General features: G+C 38.6%; 1 protein-coding gene across 6 annotated transcripts in view; it reads left to right on the top strand.

The window, feature by feature from the left end:
* ZFPM2 (zinc finger protein, FOG family member 2) overlaps window positions 1–17752 on the top strand; it is a 307827-nt gene extending 290075 nt beyond the window's left edge. For 4 of the 6 annotated variants that reach the window (XM_032698256.1, XM_032698266.1, XM_032698285.1 and 1 more), the window contains 3 exons: window positions 6405–6611; window positions 10918–11142; window positions 14275–17752. In XM_032698256.1, the coding sequence (XP_032554147.1) occupies window positions 6405–6611; window positions 10918–11142; window positions 14275–16766 (2924 nt within the window). In that variant the 3' untranslated portion in view covers window positions 16767–17752. Of the gene's footprint in view, window positions 1–2273; window positions 2388–6404; window positions 6612–10917; window positions 11143–14274 lie in introns of all 6 variants that reach the window. The other 2 variants (XM_032698292.1, XM_032698276.1) reach the window with 2 other exon arrangements.
* Window positions 17753–18145: the final 393 nt, after the last annotated feature.

Genomic DNA, 18145 nt, shown 5'->3' with positions numbered 1-18145 from the left:
TCAAAAATTTCAACAGTATTGGATTTGAATGAATTATAATTTTTTTATTAAACAATGTGTCTACATATAGATATATGTACTTTGTTCATGTCAAAAATTAGAGATCTGCCCAGTAACTTGTGCCTACTGCAATGGCATTCATTGTGCTGTCATCACAACTCCATGGGTGAGAAGCAGGAAGAACCCAAATATGAAGATCCCATCCTGTTCTGATATGCAAATTCTCCTTAAATGCTTAACCTGTGCAACAAAGGAGGGAAAATAATAAATTAACTTCAACCTTCATTAACCATTACTTGAAAGCATCATTTTTTACAAATTGGAATATTTCATTAGGAGAGGAAGGTCTAATTCAGTTTACAGTGCCTGGGAGTTGCTAAGAGTAACAGTCTGTTGTTTAAATAAATTCTGATAGTCTTTTGACCCTTCTTGGAAAAAGATGTGTGTACAGGAAATGGCTATTATGTTTTTGCAGTAACACAGTCAAATCCAGTAAGAATAAATTTTACTACACGAAAGTAGTATTTCTGAATTAACTGGCATTGAATATTTGTTTTAATAGAAATTGCCATTGATTTCCTAAACTTCTGTGAAAGATGTATGCCATTTCTAGGTCAAGAAAACTAGACTCGGTTCAGCTAGGAAAGCCAACTGATATTAAAGACAGGAAAACTGGGTTGCCTTTGAATATATGTTTATACATCATGATGTTGGTTCATCTGTGAAACAGCTGTAGTCAATGGAAATACTGGTTTTAGCTACTTGCTTTCTAAAGTCACTTTTCCTAAAAGCAATGGTATGAATCAAGAGGCTTTATGGTTTCATCCATTTTGAAGGTCTTTTCTTTCAGTGGCGTTAGGTGAGTCTGTCCATGTATATATATTTTTTTTCAGACTGTGATCCACAGATTCCAAATGACCGTTCTTTAAGGTCTGCAAAACATAAGTGGGAAAAAAAAATAGCAGCCCACTATCAGAAGGCTCACTGTGCAGATTTCTGTGTCTTCCCTGGAAGTGGTGTAGAGTTCTGAGAATCAAAATGGGTGAAGGGCCATTGCCTTAATTAAATTTTCAGAGCAAATTGTTAATTCCAAATATCATAATAGAGGTTACTTTGTTTAAAAAAAAAAATCAAATGTAGAAGAAAAAAATAAGAGCTGTTAAAAAAAAAGCAAGTTTTTTTTCTGTTTTAGGTGTCTGTCCTACATAAAGTTTTGTATTTGCATGCATATCTATCACCACATTACTCCCTTTTCTGAATACAGAAGATAGAGTATTATTGCATCTAAGTATGATTTAATTGGTTCAATTTACTATATATTTTTTATACTAAGTGTGATTCCATATCTTGATGAGTCCAGATGTAGTTATGCTTCTGGTTTACAGCATCCCATTGCTTGCATTTTATTATTTTTACAAAGTAAATGTCTATCAATCACAGAGATAAATTAGAAAAAATTGTGCAAACATGACACATTGCTAAGATTTTTTCAGCATGCTATGTAATTATTAACCTGATTTTTTGCCATTGAGGGAAGCCATGAATTACAGATAGCATGGATGAAGTTAAATGCTTTTATATTAGATAAATTTTCTTATACAGTATTCTATATGTATGGCCATACAATATAATTGAAGCTTTGTCAGCCCTGTAGCCTAGCAACAGATAATACTGTTAGGTTACTGAATTGCTCCTGGTTGACAAGTAGGGAGTATTTTTGTGTTTATCATGTTTGCTAATGATGGGATCCTTTCCAAAAGGCTTGTCTTAATCTTAATTAGAGTTTATCAGCAGAGGTCTGCATGACATTGTGCAGACACTGATTTCATAAATAATAAAAAGTGCAAGTGAAAAATTTGGCAGGAGAAGAAGATATTTAAGACCACTGATTCTTGTAAGAGCAGCATGAATTTCCAAAATGTAATCAAGTTTGAACTGTGACTCTATTCTTTATTATCGAAACTTGCAGTACACTCCACTGCAGTTTTGACAGCAATTATGAGTATGATTTATAAGCTTCCTGTTAGGAACCAGATCTGTTTGCACAAGAATCTTGATCATAAACATTACAAAGAACAGTAAGTCCACAGTTTTTCAGGGACTTCAGGACCTTACTCTGTCATATTCATAGAAAGCTGGTTTTTTTTTATTTTCGGGGGAGGGTGTTGGTTTGGTTTGGTTGTTTTTTGTTGTTGGTTTTGTGTTGTGTTTTTTGTTTGGTTGGGTTTTTTTTTAAATTTTATTTAAGGGTGTTGGTGTTTTTTTCCAAGCAGCAGAAATATTTGCAGTGAAAGATGTAGACAAAGAAGAGAACCCTGAAATAAACTTTCAATTTGGTGGAAGCTCTGAAGGTATCAGATAACTGCTTCAGTGCCTGATGTCATTTGGTAAAGAACTCATGCCAATGCAATTGGAATGTAATTTTTTGCTCTGGTTTGCACATCACGATATTCTTTAACTTTCTCGTCTTTTGATGTTTAAATAAATGAGCATTTTTAATTCCTTGCAATATGAACTAGAAAAAGCGTTCAAATAAATGCATAGCATTTACAGACATTTTTATTCTCTTCTTATGTTTGATATGTATGTGGTATATATCACATAAATTTCTTTGGTTTAACTTTAGATATAAAACAGTACATCCAGGCTCAAGAAGCTTATTTTCAGTTTCACGGAGCTCTCCGATGTTTCAAAGCCTTCTGGTAATCTAAAACCTTCCTTTCTGCACTGGCACAAGAGTAAGACTCTTCTTACCCCACCACATAAAACCACTAAGACCCCTTTCAGTATAAATGATGTGATGGAGAGGAAAGGTAGTCGGGTCTTCCCTTGCATACTCCACACAGGCACACACCTTTCCCTAGCTATTGCCTCTGATGGGCGGTATGATTTGTCCTGAGATAAGAACACCAGGTGGGAATTGTCCTAAGAACAGAACACGGGGTGGGAATTGCGGGAGGAACTGCCTGGATTGCTTGCATAATGAACGCATTCCAGAGCGCGGGGGGGGGGGTGGGGGGGGGGTGGGGTGCTGTGATGATTTTGGTTGACTTTGGTACACTTCGGCCTGCAAAAGGGTATAAAATGCTGCTGGAGACCAGGCCAGCTGGGCAAACTGGTCTCCCAAGGTTGCAGGCAGCTTCCAAATGGATTCCCCCCACCCTACCCCGCCCTCGGCAGGGACTCCTGCAGAGTATGTCCAGCCCGAAGATGGGGAGCACTCAGTTTTGTACGGATGAGTAAAAGCACTTAAGATCCTGTCACATATGGAGATAAAATCCTAAAGTAGTTAAATTTGTTGTAAAGTAGTAGTTTGTTGCTTTTAAATTGTGCATTCTGTAAAGCCAAAGACTGTAAACGAACCTGTTTGTTTTATAACGCTTTAGACTTACTTATAATATATACTGCATTGACAATATTTAGATACCGTATTATTCATAAATTGACTTATAATCATCCACATAATTAGTGTTATATTTCTTGCACCTGACTGAGAGTCTTCCCTCTACTACTCTGCCACAGTGGATGACCAGTGTACTCATTATGGGCAAGAAGAGGCCCAAAATCACCAGTCTGCTGTTGTCTTGTCTTCAAATCATATAATCATGACTATTTCAGAGGCACCGTCTGTCACTCATCTCTATTAGAACTTATCTGATTGTTCATCCTTTCTCTTCTTCTGATGCCTGTGTCTGTCTTAGGATTGAGACACTTGGCCTGGTAAAACTTTGGTAGAACAATTTCACTCTTATAGGCTTTTTCTAACTAAAGGAAGAGTTGGTTAAAAAAAATCTAGTCAGTTTAGTGAGAACTTCATCTCATATAAAAGTCCTTTACGTTTCCTTCTGAAATCTTCACGTCATTGCAAATGTTTCATGCAAATATCTTCCTATCTCCTTCTCTTGTCACCACTGGTACTTGGCTAAGGCTTCCATATTATCCCTTTGAAAACCTGTTGTTAACACTGCCCTTTGCTTTATGAAAAGCTGTTGTGCTCCTGAGAAATTGCTGTATATATGTCAGTTGTGTCTTAGCCTATGGAAATGTTTGTAGGAAGCAAGAACTTTTTTCCTGTTTTGTAGTTGCCACCTGTAAGGAAGCCGTTATCTCTGACAAAGATGTCTGGATAGCACAGTAATTCAAATGATAGTCATGGTTGGAACTTCCTATTAAATTTGGAAGCCTCTGCTGGGTGCTCTGCACTTGACTGACTTGTACTCTTTCCTTGACTGTGCAGTAGAAGGCTCAAGAAGAATTTTCCACAGTCTTCCCGTTTTGCATGAAGGTCAGGGGAATAAAGTCATTTACATCTTTCAAGACAGCGGCCCTTGCCTTACCTTGTGCAGGGAAGCATAGAAGGGGACAAATGAGGACTGCACTCTGTGGGTGATTTTTGCTGCAAAGGTGTTATGCTTCATTTCCAGTAACTGGAAGAATGCATCCTTTGGGAGTTCATCTGGGGATCTAACTTAACACAACATCATGTGCTGATGAAAACGTGGGCATATATGTCATGATCACTTAAATGCCTCATTTCCTATAGAGTGGGATGAGAGAAAACAAAATAACAGTGTACTTCTTGGGTCTGAATCCTGCTGGGCTGAAGGTTTGTATTCATATGCAGGAATGGATTTAACTTCTGTAGTTCTGGTTACATTTATTGAGCCAAGCTAGAGACTGTTGGGCTTCCAAAGCCATCACACATCCCACCCAGCTGTGCCTGCCATAGGTGTGACAGTCTGCAGGAGATGGGTGGATCAGGCAGCTGGGGTCACTGCTCCTTCAGCTGTCTGAGTTTAATCTGTTGCTGAACAGGAATCAACACCCTGAGGAGCTCTAACGCCAGGAGACTGAGTCAGCCTTTTAGCTGATCCAGACTGATTGCAGCTGGAGACCCAGTAATCACTCTTTTTTTGGAGGTTGGGTTTGTTTTTTTCCCCCAAGGGTACAGCATGTCGAGACATTTGCTGGGATAGAGAAAGTCTCAGATTTGCACCATTTAATGCTGTAATCTTGGAGGCTAGTAAACCTTAGTATTCTTTGGTCCCCTCACATTAAATTTTTTGTAAACTTTGGAGCACCTTCAACTGCTGTATTACTGAAGGGTGAATACAAAAACACTTTTCTGCTTTGAAACGTCTACACCACTTTGAGGTCTGGAAGCTTAACGTATTTTATGACTGAAACACACTGTTACTGATGCTGTTTTGTTTGTTCATCTTTGAAAGCTAATAGACTGGTTTAATTAATTGTCCAAGATTTCTCTAAAACAATGTCCTAATTCTTCCATTTAGCTGTGGCATATCATACACTGTTGTTATCTCCTCTACCAGATTTTTGCAACAAGTTGTTTTAAAACTATAATCTCGTTGAGGGGGAAAAAATGAAGTGCAGTTGAAAAGGCAGTTATGCCGAAAGATAAACACAGCAATATTACTTATCAAAACGAGTACAGTTTTTGCTTGCCTAATGAATGCAACATATAGGTTTTTCTATATATACAAAACCCAAGAAAAAAAAAAAGCTTTATAACATATAAAGTATGCAACATTATTTCAGGCATAACTGTATTGGATATGCATCTAGGCCTGAGAGTGTAGATAACACAATATAAGTGCTTTGCCTGTCTAAACATGTTAAATAAATGAGCATTCACTATCGCATTCAAATACATTAGTAGATGTACTCGCATAGTTAATTTTCTTTTTAATGCACTACACGTGACATTTGCTATAGTGTATCTTTCTGTTTGATGAAAATTCTTCTACTTCCCCCCCCTTTAAACAGACCTTTATTTGAATAAGCCTTTATGGAACAGATCTTTGGCATATCTTCTTTTCAGGAAGTTCAGTCAGTGTAAGCAGAGATAAAGCAGTCATGTTACGAAGAATATTACATAAGGGAAGATTTTTTAGAGAAAAAGGGTGACAAACATAAGGGAGGGGAAGAACGCCCTTAAGAGGAAATCTGATTTCTTTCTTGCAGCTGTTTGATTTTATTGAGCTGTGATTTGCTATTCAAAATAAAGTGAACTTGGAGTTACGAAAAAATATACAGGAAGTTTGGTGAAAATAATGATGAGAAAAGTGCTGTATAAATTATTTTCACCTATATCTTGATTTTCATATTGCTGTCTTTTTAGGAGACAAAATGAAAAATTCAAATGAATATTCATAGTGCAAATAGTTAGAAAAACTGTCCCCAAACTGTTACCCTTATATATGAAAATTCCTATATTGATAGAAGGAAGACAGTAAAAGTAAAAATTATATGCCTCTTTACCTTGAATAAGCCATTGAAATTTAAAAAAAAAAAAAAAAGAGTATGAAGATATGGCACTGATGTTTTAAGGTCTAGAATCTGATATCATCAATTAAATCTTTCTGCTTTTATGTTTCCTGTAGGAGGGCAGCTTTGGTGTACCACAACCAAGGCCATCTCAGAGGGTGAAGAGCTGATTGCCTTTGTTGTAGATTTTGACTCAAGGCTGCAAGCTGCCAGTCAGATGACTCTCACAGAAGGCATGTATCCTGCACGCCTGCTGGACTCCATACAATTGCTCCCTCAACAAGCTGCAATGGCATCTATTTTGCCTACAGCTATTGTGAACAGTAAGTGATGAATACTATTCTCTGGCTGTTTTTTAAAACAGCAGTACTTTAAGGCACATATGAAGAGCTAATCAGCAATAGTGAATTCAAGACCACAGAAACCACACCACAGCTCGAAGCCTGCTTTTGTTCCCCCATCATCTCAGATGAACTCACAGCTGTAAAAGTAATAAAAACAGCAGTCTGGCGAGAGCCTCACCCAGAGTACCCAACCTGCCCTCGTGTGGACGTTCTGTGATCTGCTGCCAGAGGCAGTAGGATCAGAAACTGTTCAAGTAGATAAGATAGGTCGGCTAGCTCTCAAAGTCCAGCCTCTGGTGCTCAAGGAAGCTTGTTGCTTACAGATGCAGCTTCTGGTAATAATTAATGATACTCAGTGGTAGAAAAGAAACACATCTCTTCCGTGGCTGTTTTAAAATGCAGTGGAGATCATGCCTTATAGCAGTGGCTATCCAAAAATGTATTTACATCCTCTGGTCATCAGTAGACCCTGTCATGGACAAAATACAGTATGCAATTGAGTGCTGTCCTTAAAGAGGAGGGACATGAATGTTCCTGAATGGGGAAAATTCAGCTTGAATTAAATTTTATATCTTTATGTTTTTATTATTACTGCTTTTAAACTTTATACAGCCCTGGTTCCTCATTCTCCTTTCTAAGTACATTTCAAATATATTGGCTGCTACCATGATCCTCACTAGCCATCACCTAGACTTATTGCACATTCTTACCTCTCAGCACTTTGCAAGTCTCTTCATTTAGACTCCATGTTGGAGCACTTCTCCATGTTTCCTGTGGTTTCTAACTATTATAATTAGTTATAGTGAACTACTAAACACAGTATTTCAGGTGTGAATGTACATGCAAGCACATGATCTACCACTCAGACTCACACCTAATAATACTGAGTCTTGAACAGTCGCAACGTTTTGAAGCTCTTCAGACAGGACTAGTTAAAATATCCATGGTAATACATTTCATTCCATGTTTTTCTTTTATTGTTGTTGTTGTTTGTTTTTTGTAAGTGCTTATTTTCTGCGTAAACAATTCTGATAGCTACACATTTATTGTTAGCCTGTTTTAAAAGATAAACGTTTCAGTGTCCAAATCATCCAATACTCCCTTCCAGAGAGTGAGTTACAATATCCTCATGCCCCTTTAGCTAAGCACATTCATTTTTACCCCAGCAGTGGGGCAGCTGTGAGCTGATACACTTGTTCACAGAACCAGCAATTAGCATTGCACAGGACCTTTCCAAAAGAAGGTGTCAGAGGCAGCTAAAATGACATGAAGTCACCAAAGGTAGGGAAGACCTGTGTTTATAGTTAACAGTTGCAAGGGAGCCACTGGAATGAGTTACCTTGCCTAAAGGGCAAAGACTCATGCACAGCTTGTTTCAGCTGAGGGTGTATTCTTGCATAAATCTACAAGGCCAACTCTGGTCTTTGGCAAAGTAGTCAGATTTCCACAGCATTACGCTTCTGGAAACACAGTTGCGTCAGCACTGCCTTTTGCAGAGCCCTAGAAAGCCACACTGAACATTGCTAAGACAAGTCTAAGTTTATGGTCTGTCAGCTCTTTCTATACAGGTTTAGCAGGAACTCAGTAACCTCTGTATTCTTGACCCCAGGAGAATGCTTAAATAGCAAGTGTCACTGCTGAGATCTTTCCACCCTGGTTCCAACTCTGCCTCTGACCAGACGGGACTGCTTTCACATTTCATTGTTGAGTTGATGAAATTCAGTTTGTTCATTGAAGTCTTAAACTAGATGCAAGTCCAGTAATATACCAAATGCACCTCTAGATCTGCAGTGAGACGTGTCTTAACATACTTTCTCTAAATCCCTGAAAAAAAGTCAGTTTCTAGAAAAAGTAGGTGTTGTAGGTTTGGGGTTTTTTATGTTTCCTAACATTTTCTAGTTTAAAGAAAAAAATTTAGGATATCACCTTTGGCTCATTCAGCTTCAGCTTGAATGTTTCATTTCCTGAATTAATCTATTTAAATATTTGGAAAATACCCATTGAAATAAATTGAAATATTTTGCTTTTAAATAATTAAAACATTAGCTTCAAGTAGCCTTTATCTTTTTTTGCATCACTTTAGAGGAGTAATTAGTTTCAGATCCCATCCCTGTATACTGTTCTCCCTGAAATTCCATCCTCTTACTGTGCAAAACTCCTCAAATGCATTTGGTCTGCTTGGCGTATAGTGGCAGTCACATATTCACCATGTGTAACTCCAGCTACAGACTGTCCAGGCCATCTAGCCAATAGGAAATAAAGATGACCAGAAGTCAAATTCATTAAGATAATCAGAAAGTTCAATACTGTGATGGAATGCAGTTAAATTAATTCAAATAGGACTTGTTGACCATATCAGAATTTCCTATTACTACTTTTGGACTTTCTTTTCTGTGGAAACCTCATTGGTTCAACTTTTTTAAACCATTTGAAGCCAAAAGCAAATGTTGAAATGTCAGCTTTAGCACGAGGTGGACATTTCAAGTGATGCAAGCTACATTGGTAATGTTTTAGTAGTGGTATATGTTGGAATACTGTCTGGTCCGTTAAGTGGTTGTGTCTTAAATCCATGCACAATTATTCAGTGGTAAAGGGCAAAATAGAAATTGGTAGTGATATAAATACTTTCTGCAAATTTATGAGCAGAAAAATAGACAAGTATTAGCAATGCAGTCAGAGGAGCAAACTAAGCAATGTAAATTTTGGCTGCATTTGTAAATATTTGGCAAATAGAAGACTCATCCATTTCAATGGGTTGGAGTCTTCAGCTTTCCTCACCCAAAGGAATTGGAATAGACCAGTTGTCCTATAAACTTCAATATTTGACATTAAACATAAATTGTCACAAATTATAATGAATTACATCATCAGCTACACATGCCATGTTTTCAGAACAACCAGCCATTCTTGAAGACTAAGTTAATTACAATCTCTAGCAGCTTCTTGCATTCTGAAGTCGGGGGAGTTTTGATGTTGACCAAGATGTGTTTTGGTGTTGACTGCAATTGCCCATTGCCTGATCATGAGGTCAGCTCTCACAGGTTGGAGTCACTCATAATTTTATGTCAAAAACAGGTGAGAAATGTCCAGAGCAGATGCAGAGAATTATTGTAGGCTATGGCAACTCCTGAAATGTATGTGTGAATGGGAAAAGTGTTAATTGACTTAAACCAAACGTATAGAAGGGACTGTTCTTGTGATTTAACACTATAAACAATTTCTAGTGCTCAAGTGTGGACCTTGTCACAGTTTCATTTAGTCATGTAGATGTGCCTCAAAAGGGCAGGGTTTTCGTCTTGTTCTTACTGATAGGATGGAAGGTTCAGCTTTCAGAAAGGTCAAATGGGTCTTTTGTCCTTCTGAGACAGATATATGAAGTACGGTGTAGGTGTCCTCTGACAGGATATTAGCAACCAAATATCTGTCCACTTGGTGTAAATACACCATATGAATTATTACTTTTCACATTAGTAGAGTTTGCATCTTTTAGTCCATGACCAAAATCCCAACCCCTCTTGCTGCTGGAAGTATTCTGTGCAACCTCTGCATAGTCTCCCATTAGAGGGGCTGCTGACACTTTGGGATAGGACACAATGAAAAATTGCCTTATTCTTAGTAAATATCCCTTTTGTGCAGTGAAAAGTGGAAACACAACAATTTACCAAAAACAAGACAACAGAAAATACATAGGAAATTTCAATTTCTAATATTAATAAGAACAGGAACCCAGGAAGTAGACATGCTGCTTAATATTATATTACATTCAATATGGTAGGGTCTTAAGGAAAAGTAATCGAGTTTGGCCTCCTGGATATCAGAGCAACAGGATCTTACAGTAATAACTGCATAAGCATTCTGAAAATACATGTTCTTCAGAATGATTTGCAGTTAGCACTCAAAAATTCCAAGGCCCAGAGCTGGAAAGACTTTGATGCACAGGAAAAAAAGTATAATTGAAAGGTGTCCCCTACTGAGTAGTGATGTATTGAAAAATACAGCTTAGTTCTTGAATTAATACTGTATGTTCCCAATAAACATTTAATTTAATTTCATTTTTTAAAATAATTATGTGCCAAAAACTTCTAGCTGTTTTCTTTATGCAACTATTTTTAAAATGTCCTTTTGAAAGAAACAACTGTCTCACATGTTAAGTCTCCCATCCGCAAGTCACATTTTAATAAACCCATGTGTTTAATGGGGAAGGGGGGTGAATTAATCCACCTATGTTAATTGATTGGCACCAAGTGCACTGTGGCTAATCTGCACTGCCTATGTTTACTTGTAGAGGACATATTCCCTTGCAAATCCTGTGGCATTTGGTACCGAAGTGAGCGGAACCTGCAGGCCCATCTCATGTATTACTGCAGTGGAAGGCAAAGAGAGGGGCCGCAGCTGTCAGAGGAGAGTGAAGACAGTGCTCAGCAGATATCCAGTGTCTGCCCCTTTCCACAGTGCACCAAAAGTTTTTCAAATGCAAGAGCTCTGGAAATGCACCTAAATTCTCACAGTGGTAAGTACCATGTATTTTCATGGATCATCTTCTAGATTTAGCTATTTGAAGAATTATTCACTATAGACATTCAGAGGATCAATGTCTCTCCAAATATATGCAAATATTGCATGTAGATAATACCAGAATGTCAACAGTTTCTGACCTGTGTTCTACACCAAGCACCTCTCCCAGGTAACTGGTGTCATTTCTCTTATCTACTAATCCTCATTTGAATGCTATTTCTCCCTTAATGTATGTATACACAGGTACCGGCAGCATTTCTTTACTGCTGGAGGTATGGTCAAGAATTCAGACACAATTAATTACTTCAGGATTCTGTCTACCAAATATGAGTTGGAGTACAATCTCTACCTGCCCTACTGTGGTGCTCAGGAGAGAAAGACACACAGTCAGAGAGCAAGACCTTGTGAAGTAAGATATTAGTGTCCTAGAGTAGGCTTCTTAGGCAGAAGGCTTTTAGACCATGGTCCAAAACTTTGTGCTTTTACCAGGACACTTGCTTCATAAAAAACTTCTTGTTTGATAACAATATGCTTTTCCCTTATAATAAGTATAAAATGGGGGTAGTATTTTAGAATCACAGAAACAAAGAATCATAGGATTGCTTAGATTGGAAAAGATCTCTGAGATCATGAAGTCCATCTGTTAAGCCAGCACTGCCAAGTCCACCACTAAACCATGTCCCTAAGCACCACATCAGCAGATCATTGTAGATGACCAATTTTGAATTGAGTTGGGACTGGAAAAACAAGTGAGTTTGCAGGACATTCTGCATTGGAGTTTTCAGTAGCAGAGAAAACCTAAAAATAAGAAAGACTGCAGTGCCAGTGTGTGGTGTGTTGGCTTTCTGGTGTACAGAGCTGTGTCTGGAAAGATGCAAGGGCTTTACAGGTGTTCCCAATCCTCCTGGTAAATGAATGAAGTCTAAAGGACACTAATGGGTGCTTTAGTCATAGAAGAAAGCCTTATTCAGCTGCAGTGTAAAAGCTCCTGGGGCATTAGGAATCTACTCTGTGGATTTGGTGAAGTGAAAAACATTCCTCTGATACTTGGGCAGCAATTGCAAATCTAGAAGGCATCACGTTGCCTTGGAGGTGTTTGGTGCCTCCCAGAACAGGACTAGAAGAGCTGTGAGTGAAAACTCCTTTGTATAGACAACACAGGCAACCCTTAGCCATTCAATTAGAGGTCAGATCTTTTTGTGCTTCGAAATCTTCACTTTGAATATCAGGCTATTGCCATTTTCTGTCCGTTGCCTAGCAAATATTTCACTGTTCAGTGAACCAGCAAAACCATAGGCTACAGCAGCTTCAACAAGAGCAGGTGAATGCAGCCCAACATGTTTTACAACCTAATAATTATAACGTGGTACTCTGGGAAGATAAACAGATTACTTTCTCTCCAAGCAGAGGAAAACTCTGAAATCTTAGCCATTGTGCAAAAGATTTGCTTCAGCTATTTGCATTCGGTGGCATACCTTTGGCTTAGTTGTCTTAGGTGTCCAGGGTTTAGAGCTATGAGCTGTGAATGACTCTGTCTGCTTGTAATCTGAAGATAAGCATCTGTGTAGGTATTTCTTAGAACAGAGCCTGGATCTCAGGCTGTTCCCTTTATTTTTAGTCATAAACCAGTCTGTTCAATCATTCTTGCTTTCTTTCAGATCCTGTCAGTCTTAATTTTTCTATACAGATTATCACACCTTTTGCATCCCGTTTCCAAATGCCCTGTAACCTTTGGAAGCCCTGAGTTTGCTTCAACTTCTGTTACTATTCCAGCTGGAGGCTCTAGCGGGCACACACCACTGGAACATGGAGCCCTGACTGAAATGCAAAGTCCATAGACATCCTGCTGTCACTGTACCACATGATGGGGAAGCATATAAAGCACCATCTTGTGGCAGTGGAGGAGCTAAAGCCTCATAGGGCCTCCTGGGGAAGAAGTGCCTGACAGGAGCAGGCACTGATTAAAATGCTGTGTATCTTCTTGGTTCCCTTCTGGCCTCTACAGCCAAGAGCAGGTCAAATTTCAAATGTCATTCACAACTTCGGGAGTCACTGATGCTGAGGGAGAAGTGAGGACCTCCAGATAAAACAGAGTGACTTCCCACAGAGTGATCTGCAGTATTCTTACAGTTTCATTTTGTCCAACTACCAGCAACCTAATTTATCTAACTAAGGTATATGTGTCAATGTATAGGCAGAGCAAATACTCATTTTTAATTCTGAATATCATCCCTACCAATATTTTTTCATGTTTTATTTCTAAAAGGTAACCAGAATCCATGTTGTTGCAGTAAAGAAATTTAGTCTTATCTCTTTTTAAAGCATTTTCAGTTTCACAATGCTATGAAACACAGGGGGTTTTGTTTAATCAATGACTGTGAGATGGCTTTGAATGTACTGTTATTGATAGGGAAAGTGGTAGTGAATACATGAGGAAAAGGTGTTGTATTATAGCAGTAGTTGCCAATGGCCATTATATGTGGAAAATAAAATGTCAGTGAAGCTGTCTTACTGCTCCTGCTGCCTTCACAATGAACACAACTTATCAGTCCTTTCTGATGAGGATAGATCTGAAGCCTGTTCCCACACTACAGCCAACCCATGCAAGCAAAGAGCTCAGCATCAATAACACTCAAAATGCTACTTCTGCGTTGTCTGTGGCTTTCAGGCACTCTTGAGGGCTGTACCTCAAGCCATATCATAACCTTGAACCTCTTGACCTTGATGTGCTTTCTGCGCATTCAAAATTTCCAGTGATTGTATATGGGGAACATTATGTCTCCCTTTAGTTGTAACTGTAATTTCAAAGACTTTTTCATTTAGAATAAGTTCAGTCTATTTTTATCTTTTCTCTTATTCTTTCCCTTTTGCTTGTTCTTTCCCTTCAGTTCTGCTGAATGCATGCAAATACTAGGGCTCTCCAAAGCAGAGCAGAAGTCTGGGAATAACCTCTAGCGGTTTGAGGAAAGACCAATTCAAGTATTTTCAGGGTGACTAATGCCATCTCATCAGAAGAAAATTAATCATTCTCGCTGTGTTTGTACCTTTTGTGCACTTGATTTTCCAATATTCCTCACGAGAGACAAAATAGTCACTTTATTTTGTATTTTACTTGTCTTTTCTATAGGAGTGAAAATGGAAGAATTTCTCCCGCCCGGTGCTAGTCTGAAATGCACAGTTTGTACTTACACTGCAGACTCAGTGATTAACTTTCATCAGCACCTGTTCTCGCATCTTACTCAAGCTGCCTTTAGATGCAATCACTGCCATTTTGGCTTCCAAACTCAGAGGGAGCTATTGCAGCACCAAGAGCTACATGTCTCTGGCAACAAAATCCAGAGAGAAAGTGACATTGAACACTCTCCAAGTGGAAACGAAGAAGGTTTACAGCCAGCAACGGACCTGTTAAGCAGAAATGATATTCCCCAGAGCCAAAAGACCATGCAGACTAAAGATGCAAGTTCTGATACAGAGCTTGATAAATGTGAAAAAAAGGCTCCACTTTTTCTTCCAAACCAGAGGCCAGAAACGCAACCTGCAGCAAATAAGCAGAGTTTTTCATATACTAAAATAAAATCCGAACCATCCAGTCCAAGACTTGCTTCATCTCCCGTTCAGCCTAATATTGGTCCTTCTTTCCCAATGGGACCTTTTCTTTCCCAGTTTGCTTTTCCCCAAGACATCACTGTGGTTCCTCAGGCTTCAGAGATATTAGCCAAAATGTCAGAACTGGTCCATCGAAGGCTGAGGCATGGAAGTAGCAATTATCCTCCCGTAATTTACAGTCCTCTGATGCCTAAAGGGGCTACGTGTTTTGAGTGCAACATAACATTCAATAATTTGGACAACTACTTGGTTCACAAAAAGCATTACTGCAGCAGCCGATGGCAGCAGATGGCAAAGTCACCAGATTTTTCCAGTGTTCCAGAAAAAATTCCAGAAGCTGTCAGTCCCAGTAATGGTCAAAGCTCTATAAACATCCTGAATGCAGCTCCTCACACATCAGATCCAGAGAATCAACTTCTGCAGACATCTTGCATAAACTCTTCCAGCGTTTTAGATTTGATCGGGCCAAACAATAAAAGTCATGAAAAAGACTTTACTGCACAACCCAAGAAGTTGTCAACTGCAAGCAACGGTGATGAGAAGATAAACGGAAAACCTTCTGATGTGAAAAATCCCAATGCTCCTTTAGTAGAGGGCGAGAGTGACCCTAACAAGACCACATGTGAAGCTTGTAATATTACTTTCAGCAGACATGAAACCTACATGGTCCACAAGCAGTATTACTGTGCTACTCGCCATGATCCTCCACTGAAGAGGTCCGCTTCCAACAAAGTGCCTGCCATGCAGAGAACAATGCGTACTCGGAAGCGAAGGAAGATGTATGAGATGTGCTTGCCAGAGCAAGAGCAAAGACCACCACTAGTTCAACAGCGATTTCTAGAAGTGGCTAATCTTGGCAATCCTTGTACATCTACTCAAGAGTCAACAGAGGGTCTTGGAGATTGTTACCATCCACGATGTGATATCTTTCCAGGAATAGTCTCAAAGCATCTGGAAACATCACTGTCTATTAACAAGTGTGCTCCAGTTTCAAAGTGTGATACTCCCCACTCCACTGTATCTTGCTTGGAGATGGATGTGCCAATAGATCTCAGTAAAAAGTGCTTACCCCCGTCGGAGAGGACGTCCACTTCTCCCAAAAGGCTGCTGGACTACCATGAGTGCACTGTGTGCAAGATCAGTTTTAACAAGGTAGAGAACTACCTGGCTCACAAGCAGAATTTTTGCCCTGTCACTGCCCATCAGCGCAGTGACCTGGGACAAATCGACAGTAAGGTGTTTCAAAACCCAGAAAGTGAAAGAAACAGCCCAGATGTCAGTTATGAGAGAAGCATAATCAAATGTGAGAAAAATGGAAACTCAAAACAGTCCTCTCCTAATGGAAACTTATTTTCCACACACTTAGCAACACTTCAAGGACTAAAAGTCTTTAGTGAAGCGGCCCAGCTTATTGCTACAAAAGAAGAAAACAAACATTTGTTTCTTCCACAATGCCTTTACCCTGGAGCAATAAAGAAAGCTAAAGGAGCAGATCAGCTTTCTCCATATTATGGAATAAAGCCAAGTGATTACATTTCTGGTTCTCTCGTCATTCATAATACTGATCTAGATCAAAGCACAAATACAGAAAGTGAATCTCCGAAAGGCCAGGTGCCTTCGAATGGATGTGCTGTGCAGAAGAAAGAATCTCTTCCACTACTGCCGAAAAACCGAGGCATGGTAATAGTTAATGGGGGACTAAAACAGGAGGAAAGACCTGCCACTAACCCACAGCAAGAGAACATTTCCCAGAATCCACCGCATGAAGATGGGCACAAGTCTCCTTCTTGGATCTCTGAGAATCCCTTAACTGCAAATGAAAATGTCTCTCCAGCAATTCCTACAGCAGAGGAACAGTTGTCTAGTATAGCTAAAGGTGTGAATGGCTCTACCCAGGCTCCAAGCAGTGGAAAGTACTGCCGACTGTGTGACATCCAATTCAACAATCTTTCAAACTTTATAACTCATAAGAAGTTTTATTGCTCTTCACATGCAGCAGAACATGTCAAATGAAACAATCGGTCACCTTTGGTACCTGTGTTTAGCATATTGTTCCATACAGTTTAAAGAAAGCTGTTTGAATTACATCTGGACAATCAGGAGATTTCACTATTGCTGAGTTGAAGACTTAAAGGTGTAATTTCATTACAGTCCATTAGTAAAGTGTATTATTGGTGCCATTTTCAAAAATATTAATTTATTTTACCAGCAGTATTCATAGCTGTAGTTATGTTATTTTTATTTAAAAACTTTATATTAAAGTCATTTGTAATGTTATTGTATAGTTATTGTGTAGCACATATGGTTTGCACTGTATAGTAGATTTTAAAGAAAATAGTCGCAAACAATACAGAAAAGCATTTTAGAAATAGCTTCAAAAGCACTTGTGTATCCTGATTTTTTTTCTTATATGCTGTTGCAGATATATGTATATGCTAAAATATAACTTGCAAAGAAGTTTCAACTATGCTGTGAAGTTCGCCTTAAAATTTCAATTTTTTGAACAATTGGGCTCAGTTTGCACTTTATATTTTAGCAGATACATTACCTTAGTCATTAGGCTTTGCATTTGTATGTAGCAGTATGTTTCTGTCCACTTTCTTAATCTGAAACGTACGTTAAATGAAGATGGCATTTTCTTTCTTGTATAGTACTTGTATTTTCTTTCGCTGATGCATCTCTGTCTCGATTTTTAAACCTTTGCTGTTAAATGCAATACTTTATAAAGAATGAACAAAATTACTGGAAGCAGTATTGTAAGTAATGAGGTCATATCAATCAGTTTTATCTTTTGAAAGGCACAGTCTAAAACAAAACCTAAACTCAATGCTGCAATTATGAATCTAATTCATATATAAGATATATTTAAATATAAGAGTAGCAATACTGCAACTGGTGATCACAAAGATAATGTTCTACTTCTGATAGAAATAATTTCTCAACAAATGTTGTTACTATGCATGTATATGGATGGAATAAAATTCCAGATCATTGGAGAAGTTTGGCAGTAAGTTCTTTAAATTTTTTTTATTCTGTTATTCAAGGTACATTTAGAGCTCACAAACTGTAATGTATCTCTTAGGAACAGGCTAACATTGCCTCCTCTTTGATGGAAGCAAAGTGTTCAATGAGAAAATGAATACAAAGGATGCCTCCACTTCCAGGGAGTCCCTGCTGACAGGTCACTTGTGCAACTAAGTTTAAGACAACCTAGTGAACTAAAAGTTAAAATGTGAAGGTCTGAAACCAGGAAGGCAGTTCTCTTTAGTGATGCCAAGGAACCCTGGCAGTATCACCATATGTCAAAATCAGTGGAACAATTTCCTTCCTAACACCTCTGGTATGATTATTCTTGTGTTCAATGTTCCTATATGGAAAACAGTAGCATTCAT

The sequence above is a fragment of the Chiroxiphia lanceolata genome, chromosome 1, assembly GCF_009829145.1.
Source record: "Chiroxiphia lanceolata isolate bChiLan1 chromosome 1, bChiLan1.pri, whole genome shotgun sequence".
In the NCBI taxonomy this organism is placed as follows: domain Eukaryota; kingdom Metazoa; phylum Chordata; class Aves; order Passeriformes; family Pipridae; genus Chiroxiphia; species Chiroxiphia lanceolata.
Note: the sequence above shows the minus strand (reverse complement) of the source record. Positions and strands in the feature narration are given on the sequence as shown.